Source organism: Citrus clementina, unplaced genomic scaffold (genome assembly GCF_000493195.1).
Source record: "Citrus clementina cultivar Clemenules unplaced genomic scaffold, Citrus_clementina_v1.0 scaffold_2, whole genome shotgun sequence".
NCBI lineage: Eukaryota > Viridiplantae > Streptophyta > Magnoliopsida > Sapindales > Rutaceae > Citrus > Citrus x clementina.
In genome coordinates this window covers 17,969,627-17,988,989 of record NW_006262688.1, presented here as the reverse complement: position 1 = coordinate 17,988,989, position 19,363 = coordinate 17,969,627, and the positions used below count along the sequence as shown (strand labels likewise).

The following is a 19,363-nucleotide window of genomic DNA, read 5'->3' as shown; positions in this document are numbered from 1 at the left end:
TTTTTGCGAAAATAAAGAATTTCTTTTGGGATGACCCTTATTTGTTCAAGTATTTTACAGATCAAATTGTCAGACGATGTGTCCCAGAAAGTGAAATTCAAAATATCTTTTCATTCTGCCATAAAAAAGCTTGTGGAGGTCATTTCAGTGCTAAGAAAACTGCTATTAAAGTTTTACAATATGGTTTCTATTGGCCAACTATATTTCGAGACGCTTACACTTTTTGTTCTTCATATGATAGGTGTCAACAAATGGGGAGCATTACACGAAGGAATATGGTGCCACTAAATCCAATTTTAGTGGTTGAGATTTTTTATGTATGGGGTATCGACTTCATGGGACTATTTCCCCCTTCTTTTGGCCATTAATACATATTGGTTGCTGTTGTATACGTAGCGAAATGGGTAGAAGCAATTCCATGTAGAACCAATTATCACAAGGTGGTGATAGGATTTTTGAAAAGCAACATTGTTTCACCCTTTGGATTCCCTCGAGTGATAATCAGTGATGGTGGTGCCCACTTTTGTAACAATGCATTCAAGGCTCTTTTGACAAAGTATTCAATCACTCACAAAGTGGTGACCCCATATCATCCGTAAACCAGTGGCCAAGTTGAGATCTCCAATCGAGAAACAAAGCACATATTAGAAAAAACAGTGAGGTTAGACAGAAAAGATTGGTCATTAAGAATTGATGATGCATTATGGACATATAAAACAGCTTTCAAGACCCCGATTGGGATGTCACCCTACAGGCTAGTGTATGGAAAAGCTTGCCACCTACTTGTGGAACTCAAGCATCGTGCATATTGGGCCATCAAAAAATTCAACTTTGACATGCAGCAAGCTAGCTCAGAAAGAAAATTACAACTGGCAGAACTTAAAGAAATTCGCAATGATGCATACGAAAATGCCAAAATTTACAAGCAGTGAATGAAAGTCTTCCATAACAAGCAAATTATGAGAAAATCTTTCACTACAGGTCAGAAAGTGCTTTTATTCAATTCTCGCTTGCACCTATTCCCAGGTAAGTTACGCTCTCGTTGGTCTGGCCCCTTTATTGTTCATATTGTCTTTCCACATGGGGCAATTGAAATTAAGAACCCAAGAACGGTGTCATGTTTAAAGTAAATGATCAAAAATTAAAGTCATATCTAGAGTACCAACCACATGGAGAGGCCACCGAAATAAATTTGAGTGACCCACCAGATTTGAATTGAGTTTTTCTTTCTTTCTTTTCGGTGATTTGATTTTTTTCTTTTTTTTTATTATTCTTTTGTTAATTGAAATTATTTTTGCATAAGTGTGTTTGTTTAACCATTAAGTTTTCTCTTATCATTGTTAATCATGAGTACCGTAGCTAAACAGTTCCTCCTGAATATTCTTAAACCACTTCAACGTGTAAAATCTCATCTCCAAAGGCAGATTCAATTTTGTAAAACACATCGTAGTTGGGCTCTGCAACCACCAGAGTTAGTATCCTATGTTGAGGATTTAGAAAGCCAACTCAGAGACATTGAGAGAAGTGTCTACAACATCCAGTTGGAGCTTGAAGTAAATTAAATCAGAGGACGATTTTCATTTTTCTTTGTGTGTTTTAATTTATTTTTCTGTTTGTGTGCTTTAGTTTGTTACTCCGATGAAGTCGCGGATAACGATACTCCGTGACAATTAAGTCGGTTACTTCAGTTTCCCATAATAACTGATGTTCTGAGGTGAAGGTATGGACAGAAATGAGATTCTAGCAAAGCTTCACAATCGATTCCCTTCACTTCCTCAGAATGCCCTCCTTACAATCTATAAAGCTCGGTCCGAACGCATGCGATTGCTCATAAGGAATAACATACTTGCTGACATCCATTGGTTAATCGAGGCTAAAGTACGATTGGCAGGTGAGTTACCTCCAAAATTTATTGCATACATGTCTGGTTGTAGTAAAGGAAATTATGCAAGAAAACAAAGAGCTCGAAGAATTTATGTTGCTTGTCATAAATGTGCCAGAATGAGATGCAATAAAAACTCATGTTCTTTAAGAATGGTGTCTGATAACAGGGAAATAAGATTCAATTCATTAGGGATAGCTTGAATAAAGAGTCATTGGATTATATCCTTTTGTCTCTTGAAACGCATCCCAGTGGATATGTGCAAGGAGCGATTCTCCAGTTATAATCATTATTCCAGAAAGAGCATGCACGATTTAGTCTTGGGAATCTGACTATAAATGACCATGTTTGCCAATTTATAAGAAAACTAGATGGGAAGCCTATCATCGACCCATAGAGGGCGTTCAAGCCGTTTCTGGATGTAAAACCAGAGGAAGATGTGAGTCACAGTTGCAACTACCTGTAAATATCCTTTTACTTAACTGTTATTTTATTTCACTGTTGTTTTATCTTTTTCATTATTGTCTTTAATAATTTTATTTTATCATTGTTTCTTTTTCTTTTTACTATTTCCTTTTTGACTCGCGAGCCATGTGCTTTATGTGTTATTTGACACTGACATGCCACCTCATACACAGTTGTGACCCACTGTCACCAAGATTCTTAAATATGACTTTTTGTTAAGCACTCACAAATTATTTTTAAGAAATATTCCAATGGCATATACTCCCAATAGACAATTCAAGAACATTTGTGTGCTTTCTCAATTTAACTATGGCAAACATAAAGAGTTCGTTGAGGCAACCATAGATCTCGTTCGAAGCATAGCAGAGAGAAAACTACACTTGGTGTATGGAGGAGGTAACCAAGGGTTATCAAAATTGGTCTCAGAAGCTGCTTTCGTCAGAGGAAGACAAGTTTTAGGCATCATCCCAAGAGCCCTAAAACATTTGGGCAGTTCGTCTAACTCATCAACTGGAGAAGAGTTAGTCGTCTCAGGTATGCAAGAAAGAATAACTGAAATGCTTAATCATACTGATGCTTTTATTTTCCTTCCAAGAGATATTACAACACTAGAGGCACTTATCCCACTAGCATCTTGGGCCCATCTACACATTCACCAGAAACCCATCGGTTTGTTAAATGTCAATAACTTTTATGTGGCTTCATCGCATTTCTTAACCATGCAATAAAAAACTATTTCATTCCTTCCAATGCAAAAAAGCTTTTTATTTGTGCTCATACTGCTAATGAGTTACTTGATATGTTACAAGCTTATAGACCGGAGCCAGACCCCTGGACATTTGTGTTGGAGCATTCAAATAATGACGGTAACAATAGCCGCAGTAAGAAGTACAAATTAGATTTAACTCTCCGCATGTAAATATTTTCATCTGTGTTGCACCACCCAGGTGATGTCTTCTAAACTCTACTTATTTCCTTTAAAATATTGAGGACAATATTTCGTTCTGGTTGGGGGGAGGGAATAGTCGATAATTGTGGAATCTTGGTTAAGTTTTTACTAATTTTTTATTATAGAAACTAACTGTTGTTAACTTTTTGTGTTGAAGATGGCTGAATATGGAGTGTAGTTACTCTAGAAACGCATCTTCTTCTTTTCAAAAAAACAAAAACAAAAAAAAATTCAGATATTTTCTTTTTCTTTATTAATTTTTTTACAATCATTTTTCTTCTTCTTTCTAATTTCTCCTTTATAAATATACACTTTCAAATTTATTTAGTCGAAGATGGCTGAATATGGACTGTAGTGCCTCTAGAAATGTATCTTCTTAGTTAAAAAAGGACATTTCTTTTTCTATCATTTTAAGTGGTACTTTTGTAATTAGTTTTTCTGCATCATTTTCACATTTCTGTATGCATATTTTCCTTTCATATTTAGAATAGGTTGAGGGGTAGAATGTTGTTTAAAAAAAAAATTGTGTGATTTGTTTTAACATTGAATGACATGATTAATTTCAAATTTTAGTATTTGTATTATCTTTGGTCTTAAGTGATGTTACGCTATGTTTGCTACTTTACATGTTGATGTCGGAGACAAATATGAGTTGCTTGAAGGAATGAACATGTCATAATAAGTACCAAGTGAGTTTTTGAGCCTATCATTTTTCTTGGAGAGTAACCCTTTTGCCCATTCTTTATACAGCTTAGCAGTTTATTATTTTATACACGATCTCTAGATTTCTTTTAAGTTAACCCTTAAAAAAATTGTAAAAAAAAAAAGAAAAATGTGTTGCTACATTTGGAGGCCCATCTAACTAGTAGATATAGAAGATTATTTAGAGCCCTAAAAGATGATGAAAAGGCCATCTTTGATCCGTTTGAGCCTTTCTAGCCATCCTTTTTATGAAATATCCATAGTTAACCCTTTTGAACCTTTAAAAAAAATATATTTTCTTTGTCAAATTTATTATCTTGACCCACTCCGATTTGGAGTATTACCCAATATCTTACAAGTTACATCACATATTTATGTTTGAGAAAAATGTAAATAATTATTTTTTTCAATGAAGTTGTGACCAACAAAAGCAAAAAAAAAATTGTTGTAAAAAAAAATCTCTCTACATTTTGCTTAAACATACACTTTGTTTTCTTTATTTCCCCTTCTTTGTTAGCCATGTCCCTAGCCTACGTTACGTCCTAATAAAAGTCCTTCTTGATTTTAGGGAACTATAGTCTGAAGTAGAAATTAGTTATATGGGCTAAAAAGATGTAGTGGTGCATAATAAAAAAATTTTAAAAAAAAGATAAATAAATTGGGTTGACTAGCATTTTTGTTTGACTTGAGATCGTATTATTTCTAAGCTGAGGGCATATTTCTTTCATCTTGGTGAGAGCATGTGATATCATTTTTTCATTATTTTCTCTCAATTACCATTCATTGGAGTGACTATTTTTATTGGGTTTAATTTCTTTGTGAGAGTGTCACTATTTTCAGTGAGATTTTGGGGTTTAACATGTCATTCTTGAAAGTAGCTATGATAAAGTCTATTGGGCTGATTCATGTGGATGGTTGATGTGGGTGTGATGTTTCTTTAGACTGGAGATAATGCTTATACTTTTATTTGATTACTATCATTAGTCTGATTGAATAAACATGATTGTTTAAAAAAAAAAATCATTTTGGATTTGAATTTTGTTTTCACTTTATTTACTAAGGACTAGCAATAAGCTGGTTGGGGGGTGTGTTGAGTGTTAGAAAATATATATTTATAAATGAGAAAATCGTCATTTTACACTTCAAGTTTTACTAATATCCTTACTTTTATGTATTTAAGTTTCTTATCATTTAATTATGTGTGTTGTATTATAATTAAGTATTTTATGTACTTTAGGGGCATCATAGTCATTTCACAATGAATGAGAGATCAGACGGCAAAACGGACATCACTTTTGAACTCAAGACGGTCAAAAACCTTAAGAGGAGCATAAAAGGAAAAATGACATTGTTCACATGTACGGTACTATTCACATGTACGGTACTATTCACATGTACGGCACTGTTTACGTTACTATTCACGACACTATTCACATAGACGGATCGATGATGTGTCATTGACCGATGATGTGGCATTGACTAGTGAGGTGTCGCGATTCTGTTGGACTAAAATTCATATGCACTGTTGATTAGTGACGTGACAGCATGTTAATGGACCAAAAATTACATGTACGGTACATGCATATACACAGGATTATTTTCAACCAAACCGCGTTACTGTTCAAGCCGAGTCAAACCGTGTCACTGTTCAAACCGCGTGGTCAAACTGCGTAATGTTGACTGATGATGTGGCGCAATCCTATGCGTCCAAACTGTTTTTAATCTGATGGTCATGATTTACTCAATGTATCTATAAAAAGGGGGCCTCCCCCCCCCCCTAATTTGATAGTTTTGAATCCATTTTTGGTCTCCATTTTCTGTAATTCCTTCTCCATCTTGTATTTTCTACGTATGTTAATAAATTTCCATTTTGCCCCTAATTCAATTATGAGTAGCTAATTTTCTTTCAAGCTTGGGTTGAAGGTGAAGTCTCAACATGTGTTATGGGATTTAATTGGTAAATTTACTTTCTCTTCCCCTCTAGTTTTTGTGGATGTTTTGACTTCTCGTTGACAAATAATAATAATCTTGTCTCGATACCACCCTAGTTTCACCAGCTCCCTAGTACAAGGTTATTATTATTTGGCACGATAAGCCCTTAGCACCATATTGATTAGAGTGTGGTTCATGAGGTATGGATTCCCCCCTCATGATTTAATTGGCACTAATAAGGAATATTTAGCCCATGGTGCATGTTGATACGGATCCAGATACTCGAGTGTTTCATTTCAATAGCTTTCTCTTAAATATATTCTCGCCATTTCAATTCCAATTTTCGGATAATCTAAGTCACTTTCACACAAATCCAACCACCCTAATACAAAATTAATTTTACATATAATTAAAATCCACCTCCTCATGGGATCGACACTCGTTACCATTAATCTATTCTACAATAGATTTGTGCACTTGCGAGTTCAATAAAATTTGCACAATAGTTGTCATCAATAAAAAAACTAGAAAGCATGCACGAGTTGTATGACATTGGTAAGATGTCATCAATAAAGATGTATGAACAAGGCATGCATGTGAGCTGCATGGCATGCATGTGAGCTGCATGGCATAAATAGGATGTTATGAAGACATGTGAGCAAGATAGCATGCAAGTGAACTACATAAGTAAGATGTCGTGAAGATATGTGAGTAAGAAAATATGCACGTGAGCTGCATGATACAAGCAAGATGTCATGAAGAAAAGTAAGCTAGAAACATGTGGGCATGATGCAAGCATGAGGTCATGAAGCTGAAGTAATTGCGATTGCAAAAAAAGAATCTAGGACGGGTTATCTAAATCCAAAAGAAAAATTTAGAAGCTTCGAAAACACAAAGTGAGTTTAAGAAGAAAATAAATGTTGGAGATAAACATTGATATCAGATAAAACTCAATTTCAAAAGGAGATAAATATTAACATCGGAAAAAACCTAATTAAGTAGTAAAAGTCGATTAAAACAAAGAGTTACCAAAGACTTAGGATACCAAAATTGTATTATAAATAGAGAGCTCTTAACATGTGCAAATTTATTATACTCACAAGTGAATGAATCTATTATAGTATAGATTTATGATGATTGGTGTCGATCTCACAAGAAGATAGATTTAATCATGCGTAGAGTTAACTTTCTAAATTTATTTTTGAATTGGTTGGATGTGATTTTTGAGCAGTACTAAGATTAAAAAAATAACAGAAATAAATTAAAGATGAAATAATGTAAATAAAGTGCTTGAGTCTTTAGATTCACACTCAACAATTCATCAATGGCTTAATATTTGTTTTTAGTTCAAATTAATTTATGAGGGGGCCACTCCTCATAAGTCTCATTTTGATAAATATGGTATCAAGCACTCATTGTGATAGGGGAAATAATCTTCTGCTAAATGTGGTGTCAATTACAAGTTGTGTTAAGTGATAACAACCTTTCTGTCGACAATGTGGCAAGATCATCCACTAAATAACTTAGATACACTCTCTGTCAATACTAAGTCAAGATGAACCATGAGTACTAGGGGTAGTTTTTCTCTCATAAATATAGTAAAAAGTGCTCATCATGCCAAACAGTAATTATCTTGCACTAGGGAGCTAGAAAAATTTACTATTTGTTAACAATAAGTCAAAAAAATCGACATAAATCAAAGAGAAAGTGAATAAACTTACCAAATTAAGCTGATGGATCATGTTGAGACTTCACCTTCTACCCAAGCTTGAGATTAAATTAGCCACTTATTATTGAACTAGGGATTAAATAATAATTTTATGTAAAAAATGTAAAAATATAAGATGGAGTGAGAATTACATAAAATGAAGCTCAAATTTAGATTTAGAACTACCGAATGGGGGGGGGGGTTCCTTATCTATAAATACAACAAGTAAATTATGGCCATCGAACGAAAACAACTCAGACGCACAGGATTGCACCACGTGACAAGGTCTGATTGGATGAAACACTTTATCAAGGCTGTCATTCCTTTACACACATATCGTAGCATTTTTTGGTCCAATAATATGTTGTCATATTGTTTGTCAATGTAAAAGTCAACAAGCTTCGATTCAGTGTATTGCATGTAACATGCGCGCATTTTTTTGTCCAATAATATGCTGGCATGTCATTAGTTAATACAAAAGTCAGCAGGCACTGATTCAATGTATGTACGCTAAATAGAATGCTACCATGTCATCGATCAATACAACGTCAATTAGGCTCCACCAAAAATTATAATTTTGCCCTTTTTGCCCCTTCCTAAGTGTTTTTAGCTATTTTGAGCTCAAAAATGTTATCTGTTTTGATATCCGATTTTTCATTAATCATGAAATGAGCGAAATACTCCTAAAATATATAAAATACTCAAATTACAACAAAGCACGCACAATCAAAGTTCAAGGGACTTAAATACATAAAAGTAGAGATTTTAGTGAGGCTTAGAATGTAAAATGATGATTTTACCCTTTATAAATATACATTCTCTAACACTCAACATAACGCATAGAGAGTACAAGCAAATATTAGTGCAACAAATACTAGGCTTCATTGTAACTCTGACTTAATAGTGAAAACTATTCTTTCTATTCCCATGGACGTAGGCCAAGTACTGAACTATATAAATTCTTTGTGTTTTATTTTTTATATTGTCCCATTTGTTTAATTTTTTAATTGACTAAAAATCAGCTTCAACACATCTAATGGTAATAAATGAGCCATATGTAAATCAAAATTTTGTATACTGATTCTATTCATGTACCCATACCAAATCCCAGTTTGTCCTTAACTTGCCTATCATTTTCAGGTTCCAGAATTTATGCCCAGCCAGGCAAAAATCAACTGTTGATAACAAATTAACAAGAATTTATCTGGAGAAGAGCAGATTGTAGCAGCCACACCATGACATCAAAATAATGGTTTGGTTACAGAAAATAACAGCAGCTTTCTAATCCAAGATTTTTCATTTAATTACTAACAGCATGATTACCAAGTGTATTATTATTTTATCAGGTGCGTCTTTTCTTATAATATCGTTTCTTATCTCTTAATTCATCATTCTCGTGCCGTCACAAATAAGAAATTTAGGTGATCTCATGGGCCGGTGACAGGTCCCACCTTTCGCCGTCATCTAGTCAATATCCAATCTCTTCTTATTTTTTAGGTATTAGTATAATTAATGCTTAAATGTGGTAACTACGATTGAATTATTTAATTAATGGTGTGCTTGGAGATGTTTCTCGGTTATAAAAAAAACAAATAAAAATTATCAGAACTTTGAAAGTTCTTCCTTCCTTTGTCAGGTAACCGTTTGTTATTTTTATTGAAATTTAAATGGACTTAATTTTTTTAAAATTTAAATAGATCTAAATATAAATATTTAAATAAAATATTTATTTTTTTAATGTCTGAATATAAATAACATCTTTTTTATTTTTGTAAATAAAAAATATTTTAAACATTGTTATTTGGCATTTTTATTCTTGTAAATTAAAATAAAAAAGGAATTAAGTTTTATAGTTTGTGATATAAGTATATTTTATGGAGATATTTTAAGAATATAATATTTATTTCTCATTCACAGTTTTTCCCATTTAAAAAAAAGTAACAAAAAGTTATTTTTTCTTTTCAGATGTTGATATTTAAAAATCAGATATAAGTTGAAAAAAAAAAGTAAATATTAAAAAAAATTAAAATTAATAAATTTTCAGTCATTAAATATTAGTCTAATATTAATTTTTTTTTTATTTTAAGTCTCAAGGAAGTATCCGGAGTATTTGTTTACACTTTCTTTCGGTTGGGATGCATTTGCACTTGTAGGGAAAGCTCTTAAGATAGAAGCAGTTCCAGAATAAGCCAAAAGTAGCTGCTGAATTACCTCTTCATTAGTAGAAATGGAAATTTACATGTGATATCACTATAAGCATAAAATAATACTAGAATAATAACAAGGTCAGTCATATCCCTAAATTTGAAGATTCCTAGAACAAATTTCAAACTTGATATCGCTATAAGCATAAAATAATACTAGAATTGGGATCTCCAACAAACCGCCCATGACTTTGAAAAGCAGGATCACAGTCCCGTATTGATTTAATTAAATTAGTTAATTTTTTAAGCATTGAAAGAATAAAAACTAAAGTTTCTGTTTCCATCTCTACTTAAACGTGTGGGTTCAAAATTAATTAAATGTGTGGGTTCAAAATTAATTATCAGTTGAGTTAACTAGTACCCATATGTAAGATGAAAATTAAGTTACTAAAGGTGGCAATCATTGCCATTAAAGTTAATTGTTTTCCTATCATGTATAGAAGCATGATATAATTGATAAGGAAGTAATTATATCATTGCCATTAATCGTTTTGCTTGGAGGATAAGTTACCGACAACAAAAAGCTCTATATCACAACAGAATCAAATTATAAAATAATAAGTTGTGCAATTGGCTTAAACTATCATTACAACTACTGTTGAGAAAAGTAAACATTACATTACAATGCTGTAATTATAAGAAACTACGAAATATACAAAATTACACATATTGATATCATCCTCCGAGCATAAAAATGAAGCTGGAGATGTATGGACCGAATGAAGAGATCACAAAACTGTCTCCTTCTATGCTGGTCCTGCACGAGAATTACTACTAGGCCATCTGCAACATTACATAAATATTAAAGAGGCCAAAGCTAAAAGCATGCTGCAAATTTTAAATGAAATGATCCTAGCTAGAGATACATGCTGTGCTACTACTAGCATTAGGGACAAAATGCATAACCTATTGACGTACTGAGCATGAACTGAAATGCCACTACAAAAAGGCTTGATAAATATGCAGCCTTTTTCTAACAAATGGCGTGAAGGGGAGAATCTGAATAAAAGAGAATTTTTAAAAACCTGAAGCATTTGACAGAAAAGATGAAGTAAGAGTAAATCACAGGTTGTTTTGTGAAAAATTATCAACCAGTGGAAAGATGAGAGTGGTTCAGGATTGAGAATTCTCCTAAGATTATCAAAAAACTAAGTGGATACCGATTGTTAAGATGAATCTTGTGGGTGATCTTGATCCTTCCAAAAGAAGGGTTTCATAGGACAAGGAGGTGAAGTTGAAGAAGCAGCAGAAACTGAATTGTCATGCTGCCTCTGACGATCAGAATCAGGGAACTCTTGCTGACTTTGGTTGACAAATGGAAGATTTGCTGGCATGAGAAGATTGTTAGAGCTGTCAAAATCATCCCACACAGGACTACCTGGACCCCAACCTGCTGGAATTGCATTGAACCAAGCCTCTGCCATTTCACCCCAGGCTAATTCTTGTGAACCTGAAACCCCTTCTCCTGAACCAGAACCCTCAGCAGCTGCCAGCACGTCATCACTCGCAGTAGCCTCACTGGACCCTAAACCTGACTCACTGTCAGGAATTTCTACTTTAGGCTGTGGTGGCGGAGCTGGTATTGGTTCTGAGCTCATGACTTGGGAATTTAGACTGTTTTGAGCATGTTGAGTCTGCAATCGATTTGGCATTGAACTCTCATAAGGAGATGGTGGCGATGAAATATTTGAACCAGGATCGGTGGACACTGCTGCTTTATCTTTATTGAGAAACAATTCGGGGAAATTGAGCCTAGCATTCTCTCCTCTCAATTTAAAGGCCTCGCGGTCATAGGCTAAGGCGGCATCTTCAGCCCTGTCAAATGTTCCAAGCCAAAGGCGAGTCCTATTGCGAGGGAGACGAATTTCGGCTACCCATTTGCCCCAATGTCTCTGTCTCACTCCCCTGTAAAGCTTTGTAGTGTTTAAAGGCTGCACTTGAGGCCTAAATAATGGCCTCCCATCTGGTCCAATTCTATTCATCATCAACCTTCCTCGTGGGCTCAAGTTCAATGCATCACTCCAATACTGAAGAAGCTGCCGCTGGTGCTGCTGATGAGGCAGCATGGATTCTCCAGCGAAAAAGGGAAAGCCCTGCTGCTGCTGGTGAGCGCTAAAAGAGATCATTTGTTGCTGAGTTTGTGCTGGTTGAATTGGTGGGTGAAAATTTGGCAAAGGAGTCTGCAACTGCGACGTTGGAAATTGTTGTGGAAACTGAATTGCTTGTTGAGATGTATCAAAAGCGAAAGGAAATACAAGTCTCGAAGATGATGAGCCAAGAGTTGATGCTGAAGCTGGAGAAACCGAAGAAATAGAAGGTGATTGATAATCAAAAGATGAAGAAAATTTAACAGGATTTTGATGTCTTTCAGGGCTACGGATCTTTTTGAGAGGTCTTTGAGACACGGAAGCTTCATCTAAAACTGGCCTCCATTGCTGTCGCCTCTCGAAGCTACTGAGATCAAAATCCTTTCCTTCATCAATCTCCCAATCCTGGCTTCTAACCATCTCCTCCGTTGCTTCGTCAACGCCCTTTTCGGATTTGCTACTGTTCTTTGCTGCAGCCATTGATTGACACTTCTATCAAATTACCCGCTCGCTCTCTTTAACAGACTCAAAGGTTCTATATACAAAAAAAGATTGATGAAAATCCACCAAAGAAGAATCCAATTGAGAAAAAATGTACGGGAAATAAAGAAATTCAACACCTAGATCCAAAATTTGGTCAAAAGAAGAAACAGAGACCGAATTATAGAATCTGGATTGTGATTGATTTTATTATAATAGCTAATCCGATCGAACCAAAAACAGAATCGGATAACAAAACCAATTCAAATCATCATGTAACATACAGAGAGCGAGCGGCAAAGAATCATCAAGGAAATACCAAGAGGGTGCTATGTGTTTTATGTGAAAGTTACGACCTTTTTTTTCAAAAAAAAAAGATATTTGAAAGAGAGACAAAACAGGGGAGATTTTGCTTTTGTTTCTGTGTGAAGTGAAACAAAATCTAAGGCAACTGGGGTTTATATGAGAGAGCAGAAAAGGGTTTTCTTTACAAGTGTTAGAGAATTTGTAGAAGTCTCCTAGTTGGTTGGCTTTGTTTGGGACCCACACGGCAAGTTTCGTTGCTTCCACTCCAAATTTCCCGACTTTGTTCCTCGCCCCCACTAACTTTTGTTGTGTTGTCAAAATATCAGCATACAGGAATAGTCGCAGAGTTGAGATTACTAATTTAAATTTTGTTTACAATCAAGGATTAAAATATTTAATAAATATTGATAGTTTAAAAAATAAGTTGATTTAATGTTATATTTATATAATAAAAAGTTTATTATATTTTTATTAAAATTATTATTTAAAAATTATATTTATTAAATAGTATTAATTTTTTTATATTTATAATTTTTGCCCAACAGTTATATTTTAAAAAATACAGCACTTCAATACTAAATAGAGCCTTAATAAACAACATTATAATATGTAACATTATTTAAAATATTATTTGATTAATTAATTACAATTTAGCACAATTCATAGGAGTGTTATTAACTAACTTCTACTATGTACGTAGTTGCTCAATAAAATCAAGGCCAGATCGAGAATTTCAAATATGGGGGGCTAGAAGTTATAGAGATAAATTTTTAGGCACCAAATGTCTAAAGAAAATATGTAAAACTGGAGGTAAATGTCAAAAGGTTGTAATCATAGTCAAACTATAAAAAATATATTTTTGGGTTAAATTAGAAATACAATAAATATATAAGAATAGGGTTTTTTTTCTTTTTCTTGAGTTTACAAGATTTATAAATAACTCCATTTATAGGTGAAATTTGTTATTTGATCATGCACTATGTATATAAAAAAAATGTACTTATAATGTCTTTATTTAATTGTGCATCAACTTTAAGTTTTGGTGAATAAGAGGATGGGAATATGAGGTACGGATGAGTTTATCAAAATAAAAAACTGATAGATATGATCAGAGAATGTGATACTCTAGTATTTGATTAGCATTTCTCATCAAATCAGCAAGCATGTCTGATGTGCATTGTCGTTTTATTTGTAAATTAAAAAAAATGCTCAATAACTAAATTTATGAATTATTATGATATTGTCAAACGCTAACTTCTTTCAAAATACACAAAATAGTGCAAATAGATATATCTTGTTGACACTTTGATAGTGGGAAGATCCTTTCGGCCATATTGACAGCTCTATTTCTAAAAATATCAAGACAAAATATAATTTTTTTTTCCCTCTTACTTTACCGTACCTTTGTTAAATTAAGAAGTTGTATACAAGGTAGTAGGTAATGAATTGTTAACTACCATGCCCATGCAATACATATTTACACATTGGATCCATTTAATAAAAAAAAATTGTTAAATATTATGGAGACTTATCTTTAATATTAACATTGAACTTTCACACAATAGTTTAAGCATTGGTCTCATGTTTAATTCTCCTAATGCAGAAATATCTATTATTGCCTTACGTAATTGGATTGGATATTTGGACAGTAGGGCTCGGGATAGCATGTCATTAAACTAATTAAGGTAAAATTAACATGCTAAATAAAACGTGAGAAGGAGAGTGGATTGTAATTGTGGCGCAAAGGGGATCCACGTTTGGTGCAACTTTCGGTGGAACGAATTCAAAATAAAAATGTCAGATCCATCGGTTTGTCGTTACAAAGTCAACCACCATAACGGTGTCTTGCAAAAGTCGGTGCCAAATCGGCACGTGTCGGTGGTCCACGCAATCACACTGATCACTTCCCTTCATTTTACTACTACATTTATTTATTTTATTTATTTATTTTTATTTTTTGTACTCTGGAATTTTCTTGCCTTTGTCTTATTTTAAGGCACAAATTATTTTAATTTAAACTCCGCTTGACATAGTTTATTTAAATAGAAATTTTATTTAAATAGAAATTTTTATAAATAGAAATTTTATTAAAAATTTTGAATTTTTTTATTGTCAGTGAGAGATTTTATCAAAAAGTTATAAAATTATTTTAATAGATAAGTTTTTTAAAATTATGTTATAAAAAATAAAATAAGATTATTAAATAAGTAAAGAAAATTTTAAATATTTTAATATTTTAAAAAGTCTTTTAATTTCTAATCCCAAAATCTTAACATTTGAGTTTTTTTTTTTACTAATTGAGGCAATATAACTTATTTAATTTTCAAAAATTTTATAAAAAATGTAAAAAAATTGAAGGAATTAAATAAATACTTAAAGTTATTAGTAAGCTATATTAAATAGAGACTTAGGTGTTTTTGAGAATAGGGAAATGTCATCATCTGTCCAAAAATAAAAAATAAAAAAGGCGCAAGTATCAACTTCAAAACTTAAGCTACCCTACATCCCTAAGCACATATCCACGGTTCTTGCTAATTATTATAAGCTAATATTAATTAAAACCGATCTGATATCTTTCAATGGAAAGGCCCGAAGGAGCCATTCCCCTTCATAAAGTTGTCTGGAGACGGCAGATAATAGACCCACTTTAAAAACAATGATCATTTGACTGTCGTTGAGGACTACTGGGAGGACACGTGTGTTATACATTCCCGCATTATGGTTCTATCAACTTGATTCTTGAAGCCACCAAGGGCATATAACAAAGTGTTAAAACGCTCTTTGTTTTATTATTTTAAGAGAAAACATTAGAATAGCATTAGAATCTAGAGTCTCATTTCTCTATTGTAAATAATTATAGTGGTAAGAGAAAAAAAAAGATATTTATGTTCCTAAAATTTAGAAAAATAATTATGTAGATCATTGAGTTTTTAATAAGAGATATTAAGATATTTTTTAAATATTTAAATTGACCGTTTTAATACCATATATGACGTGTTTAATTTAAATTTGAGACAAATATTTTAGTCACAAAAACACATTCTTTTATATGAGAAAAATAATTTTAGTTGTTAAAGCCTAATATGACGCACTTTCAATGATTTATATGTGACAATATATTTTGTGTCATAAAAATATAAGATAACTAATTTATTATCTTTATTAACTAAAATTTTGTAATAAAATATCGTTTTTCTCTTTTATATATATCCCTAGTGGTAAAATAAATACCACTTTATTAGAATGTATATATGATGCCAGTTTGGCACTATGTTGTGGCAACGCATTAACCTAGTTGCCACAGTGCAGAAAACAGGACTTCAATTTAGACTTTCAATATAATTTCAAATCCCCACCCTCATGAAATTTATACTTTTCGGAAACTATTTAAGTGCCTCACGTTAAAGTTGGCAGTCTCTGTCTTTGACGCCAACATGAAATGATCAATCACCAAAGTTCTCTGGCTATTTCTACACAAATTTACGGACACATGCATGAATATGTCACCAATTGCTTTCTTGCTACTTGTCATCTCTAGTTGCTAGCTAGTGTTGGCAAATGTAAATATGCAGGCATGCATTATTGTTCCACAAATTATTACGTTACCTAGCACTAGCTGACAAGGAAGCAACAATGTGTTCTGAGATTTGTTCAATTTACACATTGGAATTGGCTTTGAGATAACCCAGCCATCTTTCTAGCGCTTGTAAAACAATAAACATGTACGAAAGTTATTGCTCACATTTGTTTTTACTACTGTTATTGGACATTTAACTATCAGTTTTTTTTTTTTTTTTTTTTGGGAGAAGCATTTAACTCTCAGTTTAAATGGTTTTTCTATCATGTTTGCTGTCAATGCTAAACACTCGTTATATTCAGTTTCTCAGTCGCGCATTTTTAGAGTTTCGTCTTTCGAGTTATTTCTCGCATTCCAATACGTACATCCAAAAAGGATAAATTAAAACTTATCTATAATATTATGATTGACTATCTATAAAATTATTATTGACTCTTACCTAGTAAAAAATAATTGTGAGAGGTAGTGGCAAGAGATTAATAGCGTTTGAATTTTGGTCAACTTGATGAGCATGACACGATATAAGCACTAATTTTAGTATGTATTGATATTTATTGATATTTACATTTGATGCATCGTTAATTATAATTTATTATATATCAATATTGCAATATTTATATTTTCAACAGCTGCGTAAATATTTATTATTAAAAAAAAGGAAAATTTGTAACCTACCCCCAAATAAATTGACATTTTACACCGCGCACTAAAAAAAATGACGTGTTGCACCGCGCTCCCAATTCCGTTAATTTTTCAGTTATTTCTAACGGCTCCATCTAACTTTTGATTGAATGACAAAAATGCCCCTCTATATGAAAAAAAAATTAGCTCATTTAATTTTTTTAAAGGTTTTTATTTCAATTGCAATAAAAAAAAATTTCTTGTTACATATACATTGTCACCACTATTATTTTTCCTTTAATTTTTTAAAGATTTTTATTTCAATTACAATAAAGAGAATTCCCATTAAAATTAATTTAAGGAATGAACTTCTAATTTTACCCCTCCACTGTTAAACTTAACTGAGAAAATAACGGAATTAGAGGCGCGGTGCAACAAGTCAAATTTTTTGGGGATGCGGTGCAAAATATCAATTTATTTAGGAGTAGGTTAAAAATTACCCTTAAAAAAATGACATGATAGCTATCGCATGGTTATGAAAATGAGTGGCGAGCACACGGAAAATGTTTTACATCGAACAGATTATGGTGGCACATGATCATTGGCTGGAAACCTAGGACAAAGCCACCCATTTTCATTATTTCATTTTATTACTAATATTAGCTTTCAACATTTGGTTGAGTAAACATTTCATCCAATAAAAACCTAAGCGTTTACTCGAAACTTGATAGAACCTACCAACTCAAACCACTCAAATTAGCAAGAACCAAAGTGCTTTTGTTAGTGAATTGACTAAAAATGAAGTCAGTGTCATGCCACCAACATTTTTTTTTTTTTTGGGGGACGAATACCAACATAAGTTACTTGAGGATATAAAGGAAACTATTAGCATGCAAAATGGTTTCTTTACGATAATTAAAATCACCTTTTGATTTCCTAAATAATGAGAATTCCTCTTTCTAGGAAAAAAAAACTCACTTTTCAATTTATGCAACTTTTTATTTTTAAGTGTTATTTTATAATTTACAAACATATATCATAATTTAGTTTATCAGATGCAGCTACTTAGATTTGCTAGAGGTGCAAGGTGTCCTTAAATTTGTCTTTTTCTCATCCAAGCACTAGGAAATAGAACCACGCTTCGCGCGGCTTTGAAAAAAAAAATTAGTATTATCATTTTTTCTTACTTTACACTTGATGAAACTGATTAAAAAATATAAATTGATTTTTTTTAAAGATGAGGCAACCTTATAAAACTAATGTTATTTATGAAAGTTAATTATCTTTTTGTTAACTTAATATATATTAATGTGTATAGTGTAAGTGTACAGACCTTATACCTTTTGTAGTTGTTGATAAGTTTCAAATTATATTCAACTTGCTAATCTGTTAGAACTTTTATATCTTTTTTTTTCCAACCAGCTCCAATGATCTCAATATCACCCACACCACATAAACTTCCGACAACATCTATAATATTATGGAAAAATAACATAAACATGTTAGAACATAAGGATCAATAATTTATAATATACACTTAAAGATTAACAAACATTAATAATTAAAAAAAGTTTAAGAGGATTGTATTATCATTCACACGTACATCAATCAAATTCGGAAATATGAATTGGAATCCATTGATCAGAATCTTAATAGTTCCTTCTTCTAACCTCTTAAGTTAAGTTATAACCAAGAAAATAATCTTATACTGATTTGAAAGTGGTTTGTATTTGCCTGTAGTTGAAACAACTTTCAAATTCTTGACACTGTACAAAAAACCGTCACTCAACATGTGCCTAAACCTTGTCACTAATTTTTTCTTGATTGTTGCATGCATTAGATTTTCCTACAAAAAAAAAGAAAAAGACATGCTACATTAAGTGTAAAATAATTGGGAAAAAAAAACCAGAGAAAACAATGGGAGAAGGAATTTTTTATACAACATTTTCATCAATAAAAATCATGTTCACACTAATTAATTCTCCATTCTTCTTGGTATTAACAGACTCCCACATTCTATAAAGCCTAACACTTATCATCCAATATCTTTATCATTGTTCAACTCATGAAGAGAATAATACTCCATGAAGCACACAATCCTAAAAATTCAAATAAGTAAAAAAATAAAAACACAAGAATATTTTTAAAGAGGATGTTAGTTAAATAATTAAAAAAAATCCAAACATTTTTAATCTTAATTACTTAATATTTATAGAGTTTGAAGAAGCTAAAAGACACTAAACAAAAGGTTGCATAATTAAATATGAGATTATGATATTAAAATTAGGCCCAAGTGGCATTGGTAAGGGAAGATGAAGAAACCTTCTTTCCTATATTAATTAGTTGATGTATTTTAAGCCACTAAAATTTAGTTGTTGGCTTAATAAAATAAATGAATGTTTCAAGACTTATAATTAATTATTATTAATGGTTACATATTGTTGAATTTA

General features: G+C 32.3%; 1 protein-coding gene across 1 annotated transcript; it reads right to left on the bottom strand.

Annotated features, from left to right (window-relative positions):
* Window positions 1–10,392: 10,392 nt before the first annotated feature.
* Window positions 10,393–12,870, bottom strand: LOC18052645 (ethylene-responsive transcription factor ERF053). Its single transcript, XM_006447280.2, has one exon. It carries the CDS (start codon window positions 12,407–12,409, stop codon window positions 11,009–11,011), a length of 1,401 nt encoding a protein of 466 aa, XP_006447343.1. The 5' UTR covers window positions 12,410–12,870; the 3' UTR covers window positions 10,393–11,008.
* Between the last annotated feature and the right edge of the window lie 6,493 nt (window positions 12,871–19,363).